Source organism: Gymnoscopelus braueri (assembly GCF_963280865.1).
Source record: "Gymnoscopelus braueri genome assembly, chromosome: 1".
NCBI classification, from domain to species: domain Eukaryota; kingdom Metazoa; phylum Chordata; class Actinopteri; order Myctophiformes; family Myctophidae; genus Gymnoscopelus; species Gymnoscopelus braueri.
This window is the reverse complement of record NC_137603.1, coordinates 29,905,373-29,930,483: the sequence shown is the minus strand read 5'-3', so window position 1 is coordinate 29,930,483 and position 25,111 is coordinate 29,905,373. Positions and strand designations below refer to the sequence as shown.

At 41.8% G+C, this 25,111-nt stretch overlaps 1 protein-coding gene across 3 annotated transcripts in view; it reads left to right on the top strand.

Moving 5' to 3' along the window:
- Window positions 1–25,111, top strand: part of rnf111 (ring finger protein 111) — a 44,633-nt gene that overhangs the window by 15,974 nt on the left and 3,548 nt on the right. For 2 of the 3 annotated variants that reach the window (XM_080437663.1, XM_080437664.1), the window contains exons 4-15: window positions 7,441–7,595; window positions 9,721–9,921; window positions 11,122–11,273; window positions 11,843–12,070; window positions 14,876–15,140; window positions 16,818–17,190; window positions 18,400–18,525; window positions 19,002–19,110; window positions 21,663–21,743; window positions 22,501–22,596; window positions 22,884–22,976; window positions 23,428–23,528. In XM_080437663.1, the coding sequence (XP_080293789.1) occupies window positions 7,441–7,595; window positions 9,721–9,921; window positions 11,122–11,273; window positions 11,843–12,070; window positions 14,876–15,140; window positions 16,818–17,190; window positions 18,400–18,525; window positions 19,002–19,110; window positions 21,663–21,743; window positions 22,501–22,596; window positions 22,884–22,976; window positions 23,428–23,528 (1,980 nt within the window). The remainder of the gene's footprint in view (window positions 1–7,440; window positions 7,596–9,720; window positions 9,922–11,121; window positions 11,274–11,842; window positions 12,071–14,875; window positions 15,141–16,817; window positions 17,191–18,399; window positions 18,526–19,001; window positions 19,111–21,662; window positions 21,744–22,500; window positions 22,597–22,883; window positions 22,977–23,427; window positions 23,529–25,111) is intronic. The other variant, XM_080437665.1, reaches the window with a different exon arrangement.

Genomic DNA, 25,111 nt, shown 5'->3' with positions numbered 1-25,111 from the left:
TGCACGTCGTGGAGTCTACAGCTTAACCCTTTAAGGCCTGAAGCCGATTCTACAAATGTCTTCTAAATCCCAACAGTATTCTGAAAAAAACACATGTTTCTATATCAGTGGTGCTCCATCTTTTTCATGTCAAGGACCCCCAAAAGTATATGTATTTGGCCGCGGACAAATACATTTTGTTCCAGGGACCCCCAGAAGCAAAGATTTGAGTTAAAAATGTTCGCTTTAAAATAATATAAATATATTAATTTGCACACATTTTCTCGATTTTTCAAAAATAGCAGATCTACAAGTTCATAGCGCGGCACTCGGTGCCGCACTATGACCACGGACTACTATGACCACGGACCACGGAGTGGAGATGACAAGAGTGGAGGTCACGTCAGTGATCAGTATGCTCATTTATTAATCTGACCGCATTGCTCGCTGAAAATAGACAATCTACAAGCTCACAATGTGTCATGATGCCTGTAGATCTGCAATTTTTTTGGCAAGCAACACTGTTGGTTTCATTCGTTGGAAGGGGTTTTCTCCAGTGACACAGACACAGTGCCATTTCGGCAGTAAGAAAAGTGTGTAAAGTAATAATGCAAAATTTAATTGCAAAACAAAAAATCCGCAATTCACAAGTACGCATTTAACCATGGATGGTCTATATTAAACCGAGAACCGTTGCATCCCGATTCCCTATTGGTTGCATGTTGTTCAGAGAATCTAACAAAGTTGACCTTCTGTCAACCGCTTTGGTCCCTAAGAATGTATCTCAAAAATGACATTAATCTCTGTAGGAGGAACCCTACTAATTTGGGCAACCCTGTGGCCTTTCGTCTAGCACCGCCCTTTGGCCAAATCTTCACTTTGCTTCACATTTCATATTTTCTCAAAATCTCATGGGCTCATTGCCATGAAATTTGTTGAGCACATTCATGCTCCCTGGAGGTTGAACCCTAACCATTTGAGTGACCTTTCTTGCCCTACCCTTTGGCAAAACAATTTCTATTTGTTTGTAACTCGGAGCAGCACCACCTCTAGGGGCTGCTGGTGGGGCATCTGATCTGACTGTTGGACTCTTTCACAAACATTCAAATAACAAGAAAAACAACAATGGTGCAACTGGTAAATGGTAATTAAACTTCTCCCTCTCTTCAAAAGATATTCCTCTGTTGCCTAGACCCAGGAAGCCTTTTTGTCTTTGCCAAGACAATGTATATGTCACAGGGAGATTGGAGAACCAGGGAGATTGAAGACAGAGCGCTCGTTTTTAGGCATGGGGCTTCGGGGCGAGGCGGGGATTTGATGCGACGTGGACCTGTCTTTTGTTGTTCCCCCCCACGTAGCAACCAGGAAGCTATGCTAGGGGAACGCTGAACACGCGTTCACACACACACACACACGTGATAATAGTTATTGTCCATGACGGAGGCGCGCCGACTCAGCAGAGCTTGAGGCCGAGGAGGCGCGCCCTCACGCCTCCAGGAGCGAGTGCCCGCGCTGACTGGCCGATGCTCTGCTAGTCGAATCAGCGCCGTCCGAGTTGTGAACCGATAGGGACAGAATAGTTCTTTTCATGGATCACTGTGTGTGTGTCTGTCTGTCTGTCTCAGGGAGAAACTAAAACAAAAGCCAGAACACAATAAAAGTATCTTAACAGTCATGCTTTCAATGAACTAAATTGAAAGCATGAGCGCGTGCGTGTGTGTGTGTGTGTCAGGGAGAAACTAAAACAAAAGCCAGAACACAATAAAAGTATCTTAACAGTCATGCTTTCAATAAACCAAATTGAAGAAAAAATCCCGGCTTGTGTGTGTGTGTGTGCACTTTAGTTGGGAAGCCTGGCTCGTGGCTCCCTCTAGTGTTGTTTCTAAATTGAAAGCATGAGCGAGTGTGCATGCGCGCGCGCGTGTGTGTGTGTGTATGGTCGCGGCCATGTATGTGTGTGCACTTTAGTTGGGAAGCCTGGCTCGTGGCTCCCTCTAGTGCTTTTTCTACAGAATTGCTGGTTGGGTGGTAAAAACGAGCGCGCTTTCTTCAATCTCCCTGGTTCTCCAATCTCCCTGTAACATATATATCTATGGTTATTGGTTAATCGATCATAGAGTCGCATCATACAACTTCTTCAGAATTTGCTAATGCCACATTAGCTTCTTTTGACACCAGACGAATCGTATAATATCTTCCTGAGCTGGAATCGGAGACCAAAAATGGCTTCAAACCAGGTAGCTGTCAATAACATTATGGACAGGCACAGATCATTAGTTGTTTTCCGAATTTTCTCTTTGGTTACTTTCAGATTGAGACGCTAACCCAAACATGGTTGAGTAGAGGTTGAAAGAGAAAAAGAAACGCTTACGTTGGATGTTTTACTAAATATTTATAGTGTGATACAAATAGATTTACATAAGCAACTCTTGCTCTCTGTACCCCACTTCCATTTCTTCACTCCTATCTTCTTTTCCTCACTATTGGTTCCTCCCTATATCTGTCTTTTCCATATGTAGGTTAAGCAGTGGTTTGTTCCTCATCCCTCTATCACTGTCCTTCTCTCAACCTTTAGCTCTCTGCCTTTCTTCTCTCTTTGCATCATTCCCCTTGTGCACTTTGTGGCTTCATGTCTGGCTTTCTTTATGTCTGGCTTGAAAAGTATGTGCAAGACATGAAGGAACAGCAGAGTGTCACGGCATGTCTTATCACACCTCTGACATCCAGAGATGTCTTGGCTTGCAGGAGAATGTAGAGTCAGTTGATTGGGGGGAGGGGGGTGTCAGTGGTCAGCAGCAGGTTGAGCAATGAATGATCTTACAGTGCAAAGTTAATTTGTATGTCCGGACAGTGTGTTGTTGGCATACACACTGTGCCCACGCATTTTATACATAACATGTATAAAATATTATAAACTATATTATAGTTACTGACATTTTGAATGTGATTATTCACAGTAGTCACAATATTGCGATTTCAGGTCAGTATAAGTTATGACATTGCTTAGCAATATCTGTCCAAATAATAACATGACGGCATGGGTTGTGCATTTAGTTATTCTGCTTGGGCATACAGCCAGGTGCCTCAGGTTGTTTACCACTTTTCAACTGCATCGTGCCATTAGCTCCTCCCCTCTCAGCTCCCCAACTCCCAGCCTTAGTAGAGCCCATAGCTGTGGTCCCAGTGGTTACCCCCCACATTACCCCAGTGCCTAGCCCTCGCTTATCCCTGGAGCCTTCAGGTATTTGGCTCGTATCACACTACAGTGACAAAACCTCAGTTTTTTTGCCAAGCCCCCCCGGTCCCATAGTGTTCATGTTTACCGCTATGTACTGTTTTCCTCTCACTTAACCCCCCCAGGGGGCTACGGTGGTAAACAGATATTTACAAAATAATCCCAGGTCTATCTTGTGGGTAATTAGGGGCACCTCCCTAGTGGGCATTCTTGGTCCCTAGGTTCAGCCCAGAGCTGAGGGCCAATTAGACCCCAACATAGCCCCCAATCTTCCCCCTCTACATGCCACCCTCATAGTGTGTGTGTGTGTGTGTGTGTGTGTGTGGTGTTGTTCATCTGCTAACCCAGGTTTTTTTTATTATTATTATTTGTACTACGTTGTACAGGGAATTGAAGAATGGATCCCACTGAACTAAAGGGAATCCCCCTCTTATCACTAGCAGTGGTGAGAATGGCATTTCCTGCTCTGAACTGCATGAGTATATATGGACTGTGGATGGAGTCACTCTGAACAGGCTTATGTAAAACGGCTGCTTCTCAAAGAACGGGTCTAGAATTTAACTAAGAACTATTCTATTTCTCGCACCTATGGAGTTAAATCCTCATTATTGTATATGTATTCACCCTGAACCTTCCCAACCCTCCCAAACTAGCTTGTTATTGCCTAACATTCGAACCAGTAAGTGTCTGAACATACTGTATGTATCTGCCCGTATATCAGGAAGATCATCCCTTGGTTAAACTAGCTGTGCTGCAAGGCACTAAGATCTGACTGCTTCCATTTCTCTTATTTTATTTAGTTATGTATTAATTAATTATTCAAGTTGCCTGGGAATAATTGTGCTATCCTCTAGTTGCATATTGTTGCTGCAGGTGTGTCCAAAACCGTTACTTGTCAGGAAATGGATAAAATAACCTGTGTTCCAATATGTCCAATGAAGTTATTGTTTAATCACAAGCTCTTAATGTTAATACTTTTCATTAGTTAAATATTTATAAAGCCCACAGACTTGACCATTTTGTCAACAAATTGCAAAAATAGCCGATCTACAATGTTGTAAGCTTGTAGACCGGCTATTTTTGAATAGCCAAACTATAAAATAAGGCTTAATTGGTAACTAAAGGTTTCAAATAATTATTGTGGAGTAAAAAGTACAATATTTGCCTCTGAGATTTAGTGTAACAGAAATATGAAGTACTAATGAAAATACTCAAGTAAAGTAGAAGTACCTCAAACTTTTACTTAAGTACAGTACTTGAGTTAATGTACTTGGTTACTTTCCACCACTGGGGAGAAGCACACCTTATTTCCTGGCCTCTCACTCTCGCCTCAGTGAGCGACAGAGCGACAGGAGCCTTTTTGAGAGAAAATTAAAAGGAGGGGATAAAGGAAGGGTGAGAGAGGTAGAGTGCAGGGGGTGGGAAAGTGTACGATAGAAATGCAGGGGGCGTGTATTTAGTGTTGAGCGAAATAATAGTAGCTCTGAGAGAACAAAACGTCCCTGTTTTCTGTAAGCGCAGTTTCTAACACGGTTGGCCCTTGCGTACATCAGATATTTAACATAGCAGAGAGACAAGCACATGAAACATTTTGGGAACTTCACTGAAGCGGTATGTTTAAAATAGCAACAAGATAAGTAAAACGTGGTTTCAGGAATCATTTTGGTAGCTGTTTTTCTTTATTTCCTTTGAATCTATGGTGTATGTATTTTTACTTTGAGTTGTGTGTGTGTGTGTGAGAGTCTCTCTCTATCTCTCTCTCTGAGTTAGCTTCAGTGCTAGCCATGTCAGCTGGCTCTTATTTACATTCCAGTCAAGCGTTCCAGCAACTCCGAGAGACGGGCTGGTTTGGTGCTTGCTATTCAGAAAAAACAACGGGGGCCACCACAGACTGACAGCACTTTTTTTTTGTCACTTATTACAACATGAGCTGTATTATTAAAAGAAAATGTAGAACACATTCTTTGCAAACGCTATACAAATCAGCAAACATCACACTTCATCATCATTTTCAGTACTATAAAAATAGAAATGGCAGCGCATTATTTTTTCTTTGCCCTCAACATAAATTGTAATAATTGATAGGACATATCCTTGTAGTTGAAACATTTCACATATGACTCTTGTTGACCACCCACCAAGGTTTTGATCAAAACACCACTAGCCTATTCTCAAACCTGTTGAGGAAGGTGAGTTTAATTAGTTGGTTCTTGTGTTAAGATATACTCCGCAGCCGTAAGCAAATCACTTCAAAGTGGTAAAGCTAGGCAGTAAAAGAAAAAAAAAATCGAAGAAAGAAATCAATATTTGACAAATAATAGGATTGTGTGTCTGAGTTGTTGGCAGTTATTCATCACACCTGACGTGACCCCGTCCTTGTTGAGATCTGACAATAACTGCTGGTCGACACATTCAAAGTATGTTTTGTTAGAATGCAAAAGGAGATTTTGCTTGCTACCTAGAATAATGGCTTAGGGTTATCCTAATCTTTCAACTATAAATTCTAACCCACTGTAAGAGATCATTTAAATTTCCCTATACACGATTGCCTGGCTTTTAGGCATAAATGAATTACAATGTAGTGTAAAAAGCACACCCATTACATCTACCCAAATAACAAGCAATGGTATCGGAAATTTAAAAACAATTATATTTGGAAGTTTAGTGAAATAACGTTTATTTATATTCATGTTTTCCTTTCTAAACAAGATCATTTGACTTTGAGCATTGCTGCTATCCCTCCCATGTCCTCCTGTGGGAATGGGATATCCTGGCGGCATCCAATTCAATGGCCTCTGCTTCATGTGGGCTTGAGAAGAACGACTGTATTCAATGGGAAATAAACACTATACACAGCAGCTGTGTAACAATAATTTCAGCAGCTGTGTAATGCGCAATGTCCGCAGTTCCCTTCTGGCTGGGAGAACTGTTGTTGCATCATGTCACAACCCCCACCCCCTTTTGTTTTCTCTTTCTAGCCTCTCTACTGTCCTGTACTATCAAGAATTTAAAAAAAAAGCAGAAATGCCAAATAAATACAATCTTTAACAACTGTGTATTTGTGGTAAAATGGACTCAATGTTTACATTGATTACACTTATTTTTTGTCTCTTATACAAGATCAATGGTGCACATTCAGCGTTCAGTTTCTATTAACATAATGGCTTATTTGACTAAATTCATCTAAGGAATAGAATACTAGCTCCATTTCTTTGCTAGAAAATATGTGAGATTCTTTGACAGTGGGCTACACTACTGCAATAAAACATATGTTGAATTATCTGCATAATGTATAAGCTCATCAAAATAGTTTATGACTTCCATTATGGCATCAAGCATAAGAAATGATCCTTTGAGAGAGCAAGTCAGAATTTGACTTAGAGAAAATATATCTTCATGGCTTTACTTGATTTGTAGCAATCAAATATCTTGACATATCTGATAAATATGACCTACAAATTCAGACATGAGCAACATATTTGATTGTTGAATGAGGTACAATTCAGCCTTCACCCTGCTTTCCTGTTCATGCATTCTGAAGCCTAATGTATGCGCCGTCACGTGATGGTGTTGCGCGCCAAGAACGTCCAAGAATAGCAGACCTACAAGCTCGCAGCGTGGCGCGTCTGCGATGTGTGCGCTCCATTGTGAGCTTGTAGATCTGTCGTGTGATTGAAGTATGAATCAGGCTTCATGCTGTCGGTTGTCTGTCTGAGGCGAGGTTTGTTTGCCTCAGCTCTTGTTTTCATTTAATTCCTCAGTGAATTCATTCAGACAACATTTAAGAGTTGGGATGATCGCAAGACATGCAGTATATGCTCTAATCTTAAATAATTCCAAATACAGTACATTGATAGATATGTGTGTTCATTCCCACATGGAATGATGGTAAACTGTGTGCTGTGAGTGTTCATGTACATTGTTTTGGTTTTCACGTCACTGGTCAGACTTAATCTTCATCACAGAGGAATGACGTGCTCGGTGCATGTTTTCCATGTTTCTTAAAAAGCTGCACAAGGGGTTTCTTGTCCTTACAGGTCTGAAACCTCGTGACAATATTGTCCTCCTCTGCCCCGGTGTACCACAGCCTTCTAGTCAACACACTTCCAATCTAAATGGCCATGGGAAACCAGCAGCGGAATAGTAGCAGAACTGAAAACCTCCATGAGGCCTTTATCAGAGTTCCCTTACTTACTGGACTGTATCGGATGTCTGTTTGTCCACAGGTCTCGCTCAGTGGGAGGTCTGAGCAGGATCTGGACGACCAGTTGTTCCCAGAACCGGCTCCAGGAGCCACGCGGACGCCACCGGCTCTCCACCGTCATCCAGCCGCTGCGCCAGAGTGCCGGGGAGGTGGTAGACCTCACTGTGGATGAGGATGGTAAGAATAAGCCTTTAGCGAAGTCCGGTGTCTAATTTATGGTTTTCAGCTGCCTCGATTCTTGTCTTTCTTTCTTCAGATAGAGGCGTTTTTTCTTTTTCTTTTTTTACTTCAGTGCTCCCTGTGAGTTTTGACCTCTCCTGATCAAATGCACTGTGGTTTCTGTAGCACTGCAGCCTGCACTCAGTCTGAGCTTTTTGTTTGCTCCCAGCGTCCATGACGTTTGTTGCTTTGTGGAATTTCATAGAGCAGCACGTTCTTCATGCAGGATTTAATTGCTTATTGCTTATATATTGTGATATTAACCCTCAATTTTATTTAAATGCATGTGATATGGATGTCATATCAGATATAGTAAATCAACATGTCCATAAAAAAAACACAGAAATATATCCATAATCTAATTGGTATTTTTCTGGGTCAAGCCCTGAGGTGTACGTTAGGTTTAACTGTTCATTTGACAAGAATAATACAGAGAGCCATAATCTTTTTTTCAGTTCATCACTTATTACATTGAAATATTATGTTGTGAGACTATGATAAATAAAATAAACCTTTTTATTTGATATGCTGAAATATTTCAGTGGATTCAATCTTTTTTTCTGCATACAACCTGATCGAATTGTGTCTTGGAAAGAGAGTGATATTCCTTTAAACAATAAACTGATATCATAAATCTGTATTTGATTAACCACTTAAATCCTATACTTTATTGATCGGGGTCACCTAGTGGTCTGTACAACTACGTTGCACCCTACTTTTTTTCCCTATTCACCAAATGTCTTTGCCGAAAATAGCTGATCTATAAACAAACAAAGCGTCACCCTGTGAGCTTGTAGATCTGCTATTTTCTCTGAAAGTTTGCCTATTTTCGCAGAGATTATGACATGACCACAATAGGGACACTAGGGGGTTAGGGTTGTTAAGTTTTCCAGTCCTGATGCCTTTTGACCAAGTGTGTGTTAGAGTTAGGCTCCAGGCGTTTCCATTTCTCTGCATGCATTTGATATTCTGAGAGACACATTCTGTCCACTTGGGGCAGTATACATGCTAGTGTGTAGGGATCAAAACTACTGTATGACTCACTGACTAGACTACACAGTACAATCCAGGCTTTTAGTTTAACTCTGAAAGTGTCAAATGCACTCACCACGTATTGACCACTGAGTTTTAAGCACCCAGTGATGAGTCATTGATATATGAGGATAAAGAGAGCCTTTGAAAGCATTGTGCTTTCCTCAACCAAGTCTCGTTTGTTGTAGCACTATTTCACACACCGTACAACAGTCCTGATTTCATCCAGATAACGCGTTTATGGGACTGTCAGCTCCAAGCCTATGACTGATAGCAGAATAGCAGGAGCAGTGTGAGATATTAGAGCATTTGCATTTCTTTGGAGAAATTAATTTGATTCTGAAAGGCAGATGGATGAACACACGCTGGAATACTAATGAGTTCTGCGCCTGTCTGTCCCTGGCTGCCAGCACGCTGCACTGCAGCCACTATCCGAGCTGAGCTCCAGCATGAATGTGCCACCCCGTTCATACTACAATTATTCTTTGCCATGAAGTGTGTGTGTGTGTTCCTGAAGTAGACCACATTTTGGGACAAACTTATAACATCAAATCGTTTAATTTGGGATGCATACATTAGTGGGTCAAGGTTAGATCAGGTCTGGTTAAGGTTAGGAGAAGGGGAATGGAAGTTAATGCTGTGTCCCTAATGGTTTGCAAAATATTTTGTGTGTGTGCGTGCAGAATCTAGCAATTGAAATTAACATACTAAAAGATTGGCAGATTTACCCAGGAATATAAAAGAAAACTAAAGCAACTGCTTGCAGTAAGTAATCAAAAAACTAATGTTTAATGACAACAACCATGAGCACACATCCTAAACCTTAAGACCACTCGGACATTATTTGTGCACAAAGCCTTTTTGCCACCTATTTGAACTTTTGTTCAACGAAACAAATCACATTTGTTTCGTAGCGATTACTCTATTCTATTTTTCGATTGATTGCAATAATCGGAAAGGCACATTTTCCTTCGATAATTATTATAATTTTTTTTATATATATCGACATTTTTAAAAGACATTTTGTATTGACCTCTTTTCTCTCCACCAGATCTCACAGTTGTGCCAACCACCTCTGGCAGCGTTCACCATGCTCAGACAGTCAGGTCATCCTCGTCATCCTCGTCCCATCATGCCTCTACCTCAGAGCTTAACGACGCCGCAGGCCCTTCCACTAGCTGCTCAGGCTCCGCCCCTGACAGCACGCATCATGCTCACGGGTCTAGTGGCTCCGCCCGCACAGCCACTGATGGTAAGACCCAAGCAGGCCGTGGCCGTGGCTTATCTCAGTGGTACTCAAAACATTTTCTTGTCAATGACCACCAAATTGATATGCAATTTGGCCCCCAGACTCCCATCTGTAATGGTTTTGTGCCCTGGGACCCCCATAAGAGAAGATCTGTGGTTAAAACATTTCTAAATTATTCCAAATGTTTCAAAAATAGCAGATCTGCAAGCTCACAACGTAGAGCGTTATGAGCTTGTAAGGTTGCAATTTCTTTATAGCCGAAGTATAAAATAGGTTTAAAGTGATTAAACTGATTGTGATGCTATTTTAACTAGCTGGGGACCCCCCTGGAACCCACCTTGAGAACCTGTTCTTTAACACATTGGGTGCCAGAGGTTTATTAAAATATTATACGTTGAGTGCCAGCATTTCTTCCATCCACTTGCGTTATACATTTCGTGCTGTGAGAAGCCCCGACGCGGAAATGCATGTAAACAAAGCGTGCGTGCGAGACGGCGGAGGGTCCCGACTAACGCCTGGAACAATAATATTTCCAACGCGACCCTCCATTGCAGCGTGATCGCCGATCGAAAACGGCTCGTTTCCACCACATTAAAAAGAAATGGAGATATTAAGCTTTTAATCAAGGAGATAACATTGAAAACGCCGACCGGAAGGATTTTTGACATGGAGCCAGATCCAGCCTCTTCTTCTCAGAAACTGCTTGGGTGATGTCAAAGTTTCGTTTTAGCGCCCCACGTGGCCCACATGTATAAAAATAGAATTGGGTCAAAAACGGTCCGGACCGTTTTCGGCACTTCTCGTTTGGACCCTCAAAAACGGTCCGGACCGTTTTTGGCATTCAATGTGTTAATTGTAACCTAACAACCTTAGACAAATTCCTTGTACTGTATTATCGTCTCTTGTCGGGTGGAAACCTCACATGTCCAAAACTGTTCCTTTTTAGGATTCAAAAGTATTAAAAGTAGCAGATCCACGCGTTTCGAGCTTGTGGATCTGCTACTTTTGATGCTTTTGTGTGACGCTGTAATATGATCAAGTAGGGCGTTAATTTACGAAAAGACAAAAAAAGTCAGAATATGAAGATAGGAGGTTTTCTGCCCAACAGCAACGATATGCAAAAATACCTGGGTGTAACTTTTTTTTGGGGGGCGATTTGTGACATTTTAATGCCAACTTGCTATGTTTCATCTCATTCACCAGATGATACCAGGCGAAGTTTGTCGAGTGCAGCTGGAGGCAGCGGTGGGACGGCCATGCCCAGACTGCCCTCCTGCTGCCAGCAGCACTCTCCGTGCGGAGGCCCCTCGCCCGCTCACCTGTCCCTGAGCCACTCACACTCCAGCTGCTTGCAGGTAAGCCTGCAACCGTCCATTTTATTTTCCAAGCGATTATTCTGTCCATGACTTTTTTCCATTAACCCTTTAAGACCTTAAGCCGATTCTACAAATGTCTTCTGAATCCCAATAGTTTTCTGAAAAACGTATGTTTCTATATCAGTGGTTTTCAAACTTTTTCATGTCAAGGACCCCCAAAATGATTTTGGCCTCGGACCCCCATCTCAAAATATTTTGTTCCAGGGACCGTCGGAAGCACAGATTTGAGTTACAAATGTTCGCTTTAAAACAATACATATTCAAAGATTTGCACACATTTTCACGATTTCTCAAAAATAGCAGATCTACAAGCTCATAGCGCGGCACTCGGTGCCGCGCTATGAGCTTGTATATCTGCTATTTTTGAATAGCCAAAGTGTAAAATAATGCTTTTTAGCTCAAATGAAAATGTGACACAGATGCTTCTTCAGGTCTTAATGTTGAATTGAATGATCAAAAATAAATCTAAAATGACACAGATGCGTTCCCCGGTCCTAATGGGTTAAATAGATCAGTTTGATTAATCGCCGCACCCCTAACTTTGGCAGGCGTCATCCTCCCAGCAAACCGGCGGCTCCCAGCACGGCCACAGCCACAGCAGCGCTCACCACTTCCTCCACCACTTGCACCACCCGACCCCGCAGCCCGCGGGCTCCGCCCTCCCCTTCCCAGAGCCCAGTTGCCCCGTGGAGCGGCCCACCGCCCTGCCCGCTGCTGGGGTCAGCAGCAGCAGCAACTCTGGTGGCAGCGGCGGCACGGCCCAGTACCACGACCAGGTATATGTCTGCACTACGGCCCGCACCCGTCCATTGTGTTCTTAACCCATTAAGACCTGAGGCGATTCTTAAAAATGTTTTCTAAATTCTAACAGTTTTTTGAAAAAAAATCTGAAAAATATTTTTTCACGATTTTTCAAAAATAGCAGATCTACAAGTGCACTCGGTGCCGCGCTATGAGCTTGTATATCTGCTATTTTTGAATAGCCAAAGAAATCTAAAGTGACACAGATGCGTTCCAGGTCTCAATGGGTTAACCATTATTCTATCGATTATCTTTCTGATGAATTGAGTAATTGAGATGCACGTTTTTATTCATATTGATTTAATTGAATTCTATATACTATATATATTACTATATTCTGATAGTACTCATTGCTATAGAGCGTTTGTTCAGTCACAGGAGTCTCCCTGTCTCTCCAGCTCTTCAATAAACAGAAAATAAATTTTCAGGTTTTGTGTCGTCACTTCCAATTTCACCTTTTCAATCCGTATCCTGACTGAGTTCTCTCTCCTGATTGGATAAAATTGGTATCCTGACCTGAAAACGCATTTTCTGTTTAATAAAGAGCCGGAGAGACATGGAGACTCCTGTTACTGAACAAACACTCTATAGCAATGAGTACTATCAGAATGTAGAGCTATTTAACACTTCTTTTAACCAAAGAAAATCACTTTATCCTGCTTACCTGCTACCGTCAGTAGCAAAAATAGCTGATCTACAAGCTCCCAATATGCGCTGTGAGCTTGTCGATCAGCTATTTTTGCCATTTTAAAAACATTGGGAAGAGAAAAGGCGGCCTTTACTTAGTGTTATGAGAGTCGGGGAAACGTAGTCATTATTTTATGAATGATGATGATGAGCAATGTCCTTGTGTGAGAATGTATGTGGAAAATAATACCAATATTGCTCCCTTTTATTAATGGTGGGCCTCCAGATTGAAATGAAATCAGCAGAGAGGTATTACAGTATGGTTGAACATGGTTATTGTTGTGGCTATTTTTAGAGTGTTTTCTTTCTTTTTTCAATAATTTGTAGTTCGTTGAAGATGAGTTCCGCCATCTATTTAAGTCATAATTCTGTGTTCCTGAATGGTACTACGCACACAGTCTCATTCAGACAAGTCTGTGTCAAAGTATTTGTTTTCTACACAGCAGAAAGGAGACTAGCAGTGCTATATCCCATACACTGGCATATTGTAGGTGATTAAAAGGCTTAGAACAAACCTCCAGCGGGCCTATATAGGCAAATCGCTAAGATTTTAACATAAAGGTTTCAAAGGATATTGTTAGAAGCCTTCCCCGAAGCTAAATATGCCTCTGAATAATTCAAATTGTGCTAATTGTTCAGGGCAGGATTGTTTTATTTACCATCAAAGCCTGACGGTGAACCAGGCTTGTTAAGAAGTGTTGTTTAGTTGGGGCCTTGGGGTCTCTATCTGAGGTTCTGGTTAGCGGCATTCTTCCGAGCCTCCTCTGACCCTTCTTGTCTTCCTCTCAGTGCACTGGATCCTCAATAATTGATGGCATCCAAAAATGGGTCACCAAGAAGTGGTTTACACGTTGGAGGCATTGAGTTAAAATTCCTCGGCCTTTGATCAGGGGTGACTAGCAGAAATCACCCTCAGCTTTGGTATGCCTCAGTAGGTAGACTCTTTTATGTTTCGTAAAATACATGGGAGTTCTAGTCATCTCTGCCAGGAGATCATGCACTCGCCAGTGTGCGTATGTGTCCGCAGATAATCTTGCATACTACTTCGCCGATCAGTGTCATATTCCGTGCACTCGCTGACATCTCTTCTGTGTTTGTTTTTGTTTTATTCATAATTGAGGCGCAAATCGTGCCTCCAGGCTATGGGATAAGCATCCGGGTACTAAGTAGCCTGTATTATACTTCGTTGTACAATGGTGGCGTGCGAAAATAGCCGACCTACAAGATCACAACGTGTCGCATCCCGACACATTGTGATTGTAGATCGGCTATTTTCGGCTATTTAACATGTTCATTCATCGCAATCATAGTATTGATTTGATCATATCGCCAAGCCCTACTGCCTATAATCTATACTTTTATAATTCTTCTACGTTATCCACATTGTTCTGGTTATAGACAACATTTGGCATCATGCTGTTCTTCTTGTTCTGTGAACGTGTAACTACAGCAATCGCATGGCTTTAAAGTAGAGTTACTCAGGTCCGTTTTGATTGTGGTTAACCCGTTCAGTCCGGGAACGCATCAGTGTCATTTTTATGATTTTTATGATTTATTTGGCTACGAGTGTCGTGCTATGAGCTTGTAGATCTGCTATTTTTGGAAAGAAATCTTGAAAATATGTGCAAATCTTCGAATATATATATTTTTAAGGCAAACATTTGTAACTCAAATCTTTGCTTCTGAGGGTCCCTGAAACAACACATTTTGAGATGGGGGTTTGCGGCTAAAATACATAATAATTTTGGGGGTCCTTGACATGAAAAAGTTTGAGAACCACTGATATAGAAACATACGTTTTTCCAAACTGTAGGATTTAGAAGGCATTTGTAGAATCCCCAGAAGCAAAGATTTGAGTTACAAATGTTTGCTTTAAAAATACATATATATATATTCAAAGATTTGCACAAATTGTCGAGATTTTTCAAAAATACCAGATCTACAAGTTCGTTGCATATTTTTGAATAGCCAAAGAAATTTAAGAATTACACAGTTGCGTTCCCTGTCTTAATGGGTTAATGGGGTCATCCGAGCGGCATGCCCCTCCCATCTCACGCCCCTCCCTCCTTATCCCCGTGTGCTCCCCTCTATAGCAGACCCTGCCAGTGGACCTGAGCAACAGCAGCGTGCGGAGCGGCGGGAACAACGGGGCCGGTGGCTTCCACACCAGCACCTCGGCCTTCGACCCGTGCTGCCCCGGCTCCACCTCCCGGCCTCCTCCCACCTACGTGTCCCAGCAGCAGGCCGCCCCCGGGCCCAGCCAGCCCGCCGTGGTGGACTCCTTCAGTTCGTCCATGGTGGCTCAGCCCCAGCCCCAGCCGCAGCTGTCCTCCTGTAGACATTACATGCACCCCTCCTGTGAGTACAGTAAACGCCTCATAGGTCTGTCACATTTATCACATTGCTGTTGTTGTCAGGTAGAAACCTGTTTTAACTTAGTGTGTGTTTAGTTTTTTCGTAAACACAAACAAAAAAAACACAAACACAAACTCAAAACGTTGCGCTTCGCACCGCGTTTCGAGCTTGTGGATCTGCTATGAATTTGAATCCTGAAAAGACATTTTGGACATATGAGGTTTCCACCCGACAGAGACGACATATATCGCCTGATCGCTATTATTTGAGATAATCACAATTATTCCATTCATCTGTATGAATTCATCTGTTGAAAAATGCGATGCCACGCGCTGTGAGCTTGTAGATCAGCTATTTCCTCAATTCTTTATCAAATGTGAAAGTCTGAGATTATTCAAAATGGCTTATTTTGTTATACTACATGTAGTACATTATTTATTAATTATTTACATAACTGCTATCGGTCATTGTCAGTAACGTCTTGGTATATATTTTTTATATTATATACGCTCCGATGCCAAGCACAATTAAACCGTTAATCACAATTATTTGTACGATAATTCATCGTCAACTAAAATGTCCTGATCGTGACAGCCCTGGATCAAATAGGGGTCCGTGGCCTAATGCTTGCCAAACTGGGGGTCCTTGAAACTAATACGTTTAAGAACCTCCATATTTGAACTTGCGTTTTTCCGTAAATTAAAGCCCTACTTGAGGATTCTCAGCGTCACATCAAAAGTAGCAGATCCACAAGCTTGAAACTTTGAGCTCGTCGATCTGCTACTTTTCTTATTTTTGAATTTGAATCCTGAAACAGTTCTGGACAGGTTTCCACCCGACGGCAACGATATATGAGAAATCATCGCCACTAGTATGATTTCAACTTTATTTTTGTGTGGCATAGAAATATCTAGCCTTCTATTTAAAGATAAATAAATAAATAATATAAAGCATTTGTTTGCAGAGCCTGTCTTCAAATGATTTATATAAATGTAACCCGTGCTTGCAAAATTATGCAGACCGCTGCACTCCTTGAAACCTAGTGCTAATAGTAATTAAGAGAGCCTGATGTTTAATGTGCCAAGTGCTGTGGGATCGGTACAATGTAGGAGCAGTTAATTGCTCATTGTCCTCAGAATAGCTGTGTTTTTTGGAGTGGTGTGAAGCAGTGTGTACTGAGGGTCTGTGTAGGGGGTGTTCATGTTGGTAAGAACAGTTGTGGACAAAGTACTGTATATACTCAAGGATTACATTTTTTTAATATCAATGCATTGCTGTATTGAAATTAAGAACATAAAAAAAACAAAAAAATTAAACAAAAATTCAGACATTTTCAGAAATGTTCAACTGTGGAAAATAGCAGAACTACAAGCTCAAAGTGCAGCGGTGCACTTTCCAAAAACACACCAACACACACAAATATCACTGAGGATAAAAAGCCCTAAGGCTTATTTCCATTTTGGTCCTCTAAAAACATAAAAACAAATCATAAAAGACAACTTATAACAACATTAAAAAAAGAAACATACAGCACACGATACATACCATACTCACACAGATACAGGAAGTACAGCGAGCTGGCCTGTCTTGATTTTCTATTGTTTGTCTTGGATGGAATGCTGCCGGAGACCAACTTCTTCCATATTTCCTCTTTCCTCTCCCTTTTTCGTCCTGACTCAGACGGGCACCTAGCGCGCTCGCTGCACCATCAGCCTTCCTCTTCCTGTCCCCATTCCCACGGAAACCCTCCGCCTCAGCCCCCGCCCCAGCCCCCTCCACAGAGCGAATACGTCATCCCCCACCCCGTCCACCCCTTCCACACGCCCCTCCCCTCCCACCCCACAGGTCACGCCGTGCCCCCCGCGCCTCCCCCGCCCCTGCCCGCCCATCACCTCTCCAGCACCAGTGCCCCGCTGACGCAGCACCTGCCTACGGACCACCAGACCCTGCCGCATCACATGCCGGCCCTGGGGGCCTCCGTGCAGCGGCTCCATCAACACGAGATGCTGCAGAGGATGGAGGTCCAGAGGCGCAGGATGATGCAGCACCCCACGTGAGTACTGACCTCACCCCACCGGGCTCAGTCTCCACACTGGGCTCAGTCCCCACACTGGGTTCAAGCCCACTAGGTGAACCATGGTTATTATAGTTTTGGATTTTTCATGAATGAATTAATTTTTTGACTTATTCTATTTATTTACTTTTCAGTTTTAATTTGAATTAGTTTTTAACTCTCTCAGTGCCACGCCCCGACATATCCCGAGTTTTTCCCGAGTACCCTCAGTGCCAGCACGAGAAATCCCGAGTTTTAACTTTTGACTGTGGTCGCGCTATTCTGTGTATTTTTCATGATCACTTTCGCTTCCTGACTACATCAGACTCACCCGGAGCCGGATGTAAAAAAAAAATTTCATTTCCGGGTCACGTTGTTTTTCTCCGGTGATTTTCGGCCAGAATAGGGAAAGTCACGGTTTTTCACACGTTATAAAAAACAAACGGAGAGGTCCACGTCTACTCTCTTTGGTCTGGGTGACGATCAGTCATCGTAGTCGTGTATCACATCGTAATTTAGCGCGATCAACGATTGTCAAAAATGTCAACATCCGGTTCTGACCGGATATGACGTGAGCCTGTTTGGGAGGGGGTGAGTGAGCCAGCGAGATCATCAATGTGTCGATTTGTTGCTCTCTACTGGTAGAACTGTATTATGGGTTTAAAACCCCAATCAGATCATTTATTTGAATGAAAAATTACAAAATTACAAAATTTAAAAAAACGCAAATTCCTGGCAGTTTGGGAGTACTTTATGAAAATACTCTTGGCACTGAAAGAGTTAATGGGGGTTTTCTGTTTTTTTTTTTTTTTTTTTTTAAATGTTAGTTTTGGTTTAGTTTTTTTAGAATTAGTATGAGTTTTATTTATTGTAATATGGGGTAGTCGGGGGCGAGACTCAAAAAGCTCAGACAAAATGTAAAAATAGCTGATCTACTGTACAAGCTCATAACTCATCGCGAGCTTGTCAAACAGCTATTTTCAACATTTTTGAAGATTTTTGACAATGTTTGACAACAGGGCTCCGGCTGCACAACTAAATGACTGCTCGACATATTACATTTTTTCTACGATGTTATAGTTTTTTTTGTCAAATGTAGTTTTTGTTATTTTTGTACTCAATATAATAACAAATATATGATTGAATCTCCTATGAGACAAAAACACTGTTCTGTAAAGATTTAACTGTGTGTTCCCCTCTCCCTTGCAGACGAGCGCATGAGCGCCCGCCTCCACATCCCCACAGAATGCACCCCAACTACGGCCACGGACACCACATCCACGTGCCTCAGACCATGTCATCCCACCCTCGCCAGCCTGAGCAGAGGACAGCTTGGTCAGTATTACCACTTTCAACCTGGCCTCCTTATTTCGGGCATGTCATTATCCTACTGTAAATGTGTGAAATATCTGCGTGTGTGCGTGCGTCCGTGCATGTAGTTCACGTGTCTCGAGGACCGCACAACCATCTAATTCAAACTCGACGCACGCATAGCCGACGGAGTGTGGTGCCCGGCATCGAGTCGGTCGGATAGGCGGGTTGTCCAGAGGCACCGATCCGACCGATATGCCAATATATAGGCATAATATTTAGATTCGGTTGTCCAGAACGACCGACCCGACCGACATATGGACATACTGATGACATCATGGATCTCGGTTATTTGATGAAATTACCTTTTTTCTTTTACGTAATTGGTTAAATCGAGTAGTTTGATTAACTGCTGTAACCCCTAGTTCTATTTAGCTGTGGTACATGTAAGCATGCTGTTCCTGTGACGACTGACATGTCTGTGTGTTTTTCTTAAACAGGGAGCTGGGCATAGACGCTGTGGCACCGTACCCTTCAGGGCACCTGCACCCCCACCTACCCCACTACCATCCTCCCCCAAGACTGCACCACTTCCCCATCCCCTTCATGGTGAGACCAGTTCACAGCACAAATGCATATATTAGCATAAATGAGAAAGTAAACTGTTTTTATTTGAAGTATGGCATAGATTAATTATGATTGTCCCCTATTTATACCATCGCTTATTTCAAGGATGGTTTGGCGAGTTGTTTGAATAATGCATTGGCAATTAATAGAAGTCTCATCAAGCATTTCTGGTGCGTACTCGACAAATCCAGAAGCCTTGAGACAGTTTGCATACATGCTTTTGACAGTGTATGAGCACTATTACTTTATTCAGGGTGATAGAAATGTCCAAATCTGAGGTGTGTTATAAAATCATCTTCTAAACTGGAATTGTGTACAGAGTGTGTAATATAATGACACCGGATTATGCAATAAGGTTTCATAATAATGGTTTTGCTTTACAATGACTATCATTTAATAAACTTGCCAGATAATGTAATATCAAAATCACTGTATTTATATAAACCTGAACACATTTTAATGCATTTTGCACAGACAAACTGCGAGTAGCATACGTTTTGAATGGCATTTAATTTCCTGTAAGATTCAAAACCTTTATATTTGTCACATTTGGCAATGTAGCCAATAATTTTCTATTATTAAAGAAAATAGCGAGTAGCATGAGTATGCTACTCGCATACGTACATGTGCACACGCAAGCTCTCTTTTTCTCTCTCTCTCACTAACACTGAAATCTTGTCCATACTAATCCAGTTAACCCTTGATCTGGACATGTCTATGCTTGGAACATTTAATAGGATTTCACCCCTTTTCAAAGAACTGTCTGAGCCATGTTTGCCCTGGATCGATGTGAGAGATTCTTTGGCTGAAGGTTTTGAGTTAGATAATGTCAGTGACTGTTCATTTAGTGTTGAGAATCTGTTGCTGTTGGATGAAGCCGTGGTCTTGAAAAGCAAATTGGAGAACTTTTCTAAAGTTGGTTGATGGATGAAGGCCATTAAGACCTGAGGCCGATTCTACGAATGCCTTCTAAACCAGCAGTTCTCACACTTTCAAGATTTTTCAAAAAGTCTCAAAAAATGGCAGATGTGTGGCCTGTGCCGTAGCGTGGCGGTCCAGGCACCCTAGGCTGCAATGCCAGCCTGACAGCGTGTCGCCGGTTCGACTCCCGTTCCCGACGACCTTTGCTGCGTGTCACCCCCCCCCCATATCTATCTCCCCATTTCCTGTCAGCCTACTTTCCCTATCCCTCTCTAAATAAAGGCATAAAAAGCCTCCCCAAAAATGGCAGATGTGCAAGCTCGCAGCGCGGCACAAAGTGACACGCTGTGAGCTTGTATATCTGCTATTTTTGAATAGCCAACGCAAAAATCTAAAATGGCACAGATGCTTTCCCGGTTTGAATGGGTTAAACACAAATGATGTGGGCAGTATAAGGTCAAAGACATCTCTTGGAAATAGAGTGCTGTATTTTCTTTTTTTTTTAATGAAAATAGGCAACCATTTTGAATGGCATTTCATTTCCTGTAAGATGCAAAACCTTTATATTTGTCACATTTGGCAATGTAGCTCATAACAATTTTCTATCGTGAAAGAAAATAGGTCAAAACATTACGTTGTTTATTGCAAAGTTATACGTTTTAGATCCTTTTAGAATGCTATTTAATACAGTTTTAAATTGTTTGCCATTTCGTGGGGGGGGGGGGGGTCGGTGTAGTCAAATATTTGAATGATCGTTTATTATAGAATTATAGCAATCAAATTTCTCTCTCTTCTTTTACACATCTCTAAAACAAATCGTTTCACAAATCGCATATTAGGACATTCTTCCAGTCGTGAGATTTTATTTAGCTTTAATCCATGTGAGCTTGTAGATTGGCTATTTTCGCCACCTTTGCCTGACATTCAAGTGCGGCGTGTTGAAATGGAGGTAGAAGGTTTCCACCCGACAGCCATGAGCTCTCTTTATGTCACTGTGAGATGGTCCCAATCTGTCCTCTCGTTCTGGAACAGTGCTGACACATTGACAGCATGTATATAGATAGACAGACAGACATATAAACAACAACAACAACAACATTCAGACCTGAGGCCGATTCTACAAATACTTTCTAAATCAGTGGTTCTCACACTTTCAAGATTTTGCAAAAAGGTTAAAAAATAGCAGATGTACAAGCTTGCAGCGCGGCACGAAGGGACGTGCTGTGAGCTACTTGTATATCTGCTATTTTTGAATAGCCAACACTAAATTGACACAGATGCTTTCCCGGTTTTAATGGGTTAACAGTTGAGGAACGAAAACAGGTGTGTAATCTGCTGTTCAGCGAGGATGCACTCAGCTGAGTGTACCCACAGATTGTGGTGTTTGTCATTGTGAAGTATGACCTTGAGCTGCCAGTCATCTTGTCCCCTTGGACACTGACCAAAACATAAAACTAATCAAAGCCGGTGCTGACATTTTTAACTGGAAAAAATATGGAACTTAAAATAAAAGTGATTGCTGAAGTCATCCTAGGACATATTATTATATGAACTTATTCCATTACAGCAATTTGTAATGTCTTTTTCATATTTGTGTGTATCCTCCCTCACAGCACACTGGCATATCTGAAGTGACCTACCCACATATTCGGTACATCTCATCCAGAATGACTGGCTTTGGAAGAACTTACGAGGTAAGATTTCAGGCAAAATATTAAAATGCCATAGAATTCACTTCTAGTCTGCGTTGTGGTTAGCTAAGCCTGTGCATTGTGAACAGGTTCCTTTGCCATTGTATTTTAGCCCTCTAGGCTTGCTGTAGACAGATAGGCTGCTGTGCCAGCACTGAAAATGGACAATAGTGTCCAACAGAAAGAGAACTGAGCATCATCAGAGCTGCAGTTGAGCAGAAATAGAATCGAGTCCTCTTTCAAGTGAACTGACAATGTGAGAACTCTGTCCCTTTTCTGTTGATCCACTTCTTGGTAGACTTGAATGGGTTTGGTTCGTTTTAAAGGATCTATATTATGTGAACAAGGCCCTTAGTTCGGTTCATTAAAAAAAACTTTCACATATAGATGTGAAAAGACTCACAGATACTGAAAACCCATATCATACTAAACGCATTTAACTGGATGTGTGTGGAAGAGAAAAGGGGCTGAATAGTGCAGGAACACAGTAACAGTACTAAATAGACATATAGTATTAACATAAGAAGATAAGATCATACATTTCTGTTTGTCATCATAATGCAGAAGTAGAAGATCTTAATATAAATACAGGCACACATACATGGACAGCCTTCTGGCTGGCACTCAGAAAATGCACAGATGACAAGCTTTTGACTTCTTGAATTCTTGTTTTTTTATTGGGTGGTCTTGTATGTCCATCTGTGCATTGGCTTTGTGCAGGGCGAGCAACATTTCTTTCTCTGCTGCATTCATTATTCAGGATCTTCTGCATTTAGAGGAGAGATTGGGAACTGTGAATCGAGGGGCCTCTCAGGGAACCATAGAGAGGACCACTTACCCACACAAGTACAAGAAGGTAAGGTCTGTGTGCATGTGTGGAGTGGATAGCTAACTGTTTGTATAAGTGGATTATATGGCCATGGCATTTTATGGAGATTTTTTCAGATATAGATAGATATATTTTGCATGTCTGTTAGTTGTTCTGGGACAGAGTGCACAGTGGACTTTTTGTGCTCGTTTCAAAAGACTGATGTGTTGCCAGCATTTCGCAAAAATATTTATGTAGTAAATTGTCGGGAAAGGTTCCATAGTTTTCCTAATGTATCTAAATAAGCAATCTAACACCCCTGCTGCCCAATACAGAAGGTGTTGGAGACTGAGAGAGACATTGACGAACAGTTAACCCCTGAAGCATGGGCATCTATTGGGAAAAATATGCACGCAACCACAGAATCGGTGAGAAATAAATGAAAAAAATCAATTTGGAATCATGTCTCTGCTCACATATACAGTAGATGTTAGACTTGGGGGCCAGGGAATTCGGCTCTAATAGCATAACGTTTACCTTTAGAGATGACAGACAAGAAGCTTGTTCTGTTGCCAGGACAAAATGATCCATTCTCTCTGTCCATAAAGGAATGTAACATGTTCATGTTCAATTGTGTGTTTTATACATTGTAACCCCACTATTATAGACCATATTGTGTATTGATTCATTCAAACATAGTGTTCTACTTAACAGATATAAACATATATATTATATGCATATATATGTTCTACTATTATTCCCCCCATTAAGTAATGAGTGCTATGAGCAACAAATGAGACTCTGCTGACTGAGGCAACGCAGCTGTTTGATCACTGTGCCTGAAACGCTCCGTTTCTCCCATCTTTTTCTGATGTACAGAGAAAGCTTGGTAAGGAGGAGGAAGACGAGGGGATGGATGAAGATACAGATGAGAAATGTACCATCTGCCTGTCCATACTGGAGGAAGGGGAGGACGTCAGGTAAACCAGTGGTTCTCAAACTTTTCTTATTTTAAGGACCCCCATTTTATTATGCATTAGGCCATGGACCCGATAAGTCCCGAATAGAATACAAATAGAACCAAATGGGCTGTTACGAGTCCATTGAGTTCCATTTGTACACTCTCAGTCTTAAGGAACTATTACTATCAATCGTTTAGCTGGGGGACCCCCTGGAAACCCCTCAAGGACCCCTGGGGGTCCCCAAACCCCACTTTGAGCACCCTTGAGGTAAACGGCTCATCTCCCTGGCTTGTTTGCATGTTTTTCACTTGCCGTTGTTGTGTGCATGTGTGTTCAATTAACGCTCGTCAGCGACTGCAGACACGCTTGTATGCGAGGCGTGGTTGCTTTCTCACACTGACACATTTTGGAGTTGCCGAAATAACAAAATAAGCCGAAAGTATAGTGCACAGCAGTAAGTCTACTTTTTTATATTTGCAGTGCAATTCATTTCCCCAGGCAAAATGGTACAGTACACAGTGTATTTCTGACGTGTATAAAAGGTTATACAAATATCTCATCAGTGATGGTACTAATGTTACTACCCAGAAGTGGTGACGTATTTTTCAGCTCATATCCAGTGCTAGGGTCTCTCTTAACTTGGGACTAGCTTATTCGTCTGAGAGGGCTGCTTGAGCAATGTGTGCCATATCATTACGAGATTTAAAAACAACTGCAATAACCTTGAAATCATCTTTAAAACGATTAGGTGGATTAACTTCAAAACAGACGTATTATACGGTGTGCTTCCCTGAGTTTTGAAATAGCTCTCAGTTTTTGGCAGAGCAGTGAGAAGGGCTTTGCAGTAATCTTAGCCTGTAAAAGCAAGCATTTTGTGTTTGCCTGTGCCCATTTGTAGAAATTGGCCTAGCTTAGCAATATTCTGAAACAATAGAATTTTACAGGGCACTCCTGAGTGTTAATTTAACACAGAGTACAAACGGAACCAAATGGGCACACAAGGGTCTATTTGGATCCATTTGTACACTCTCAAGAGTTAAAGCTGCAATCCGAAACTTATTTTAATGAATTTTATGTTATTTTAACCAATCTGTATGGTAGAGTATATTAATATACAATATAACTAGTATATCATCTCTGTCGGGTGGAAACCTCATATGTCCAAAACTGTTACTTTTCAGGATTCAAATGAAAAAATAGCAAAAGTAGCAAATCTACAAGCTCAATACGCTTCGCGCCGTGTTTCCAGCTTGTAGATCTGCTACTTTTGATGCTTTTGTGCAACGCTGTAGTGTGATCAAGTAGGGCATTAATTTGTGAAAAAAACAAAAAAGTTAAAACATGGAGACAAGAGGTTTCTGCCCGACAGCATCGACATCTGCAGTGGTTGGAGGAGGCGGCCTCCTTACTCTCACATTGAGAAATGTAGACACTGGTAGGACACCTACTGGTTGACAAGTAGTACAACCTGAAGCTCATATCCCCCCCCCCCCCCCCCTAGCCAAGCAGGGATTCTGTCTTGAAAGAGCAGTAGAAAATTGGTTTCCCACTTGGGGGAGCTGGGTTCCATTCCCTGGTAGGACATGGAATTTACGGATTGC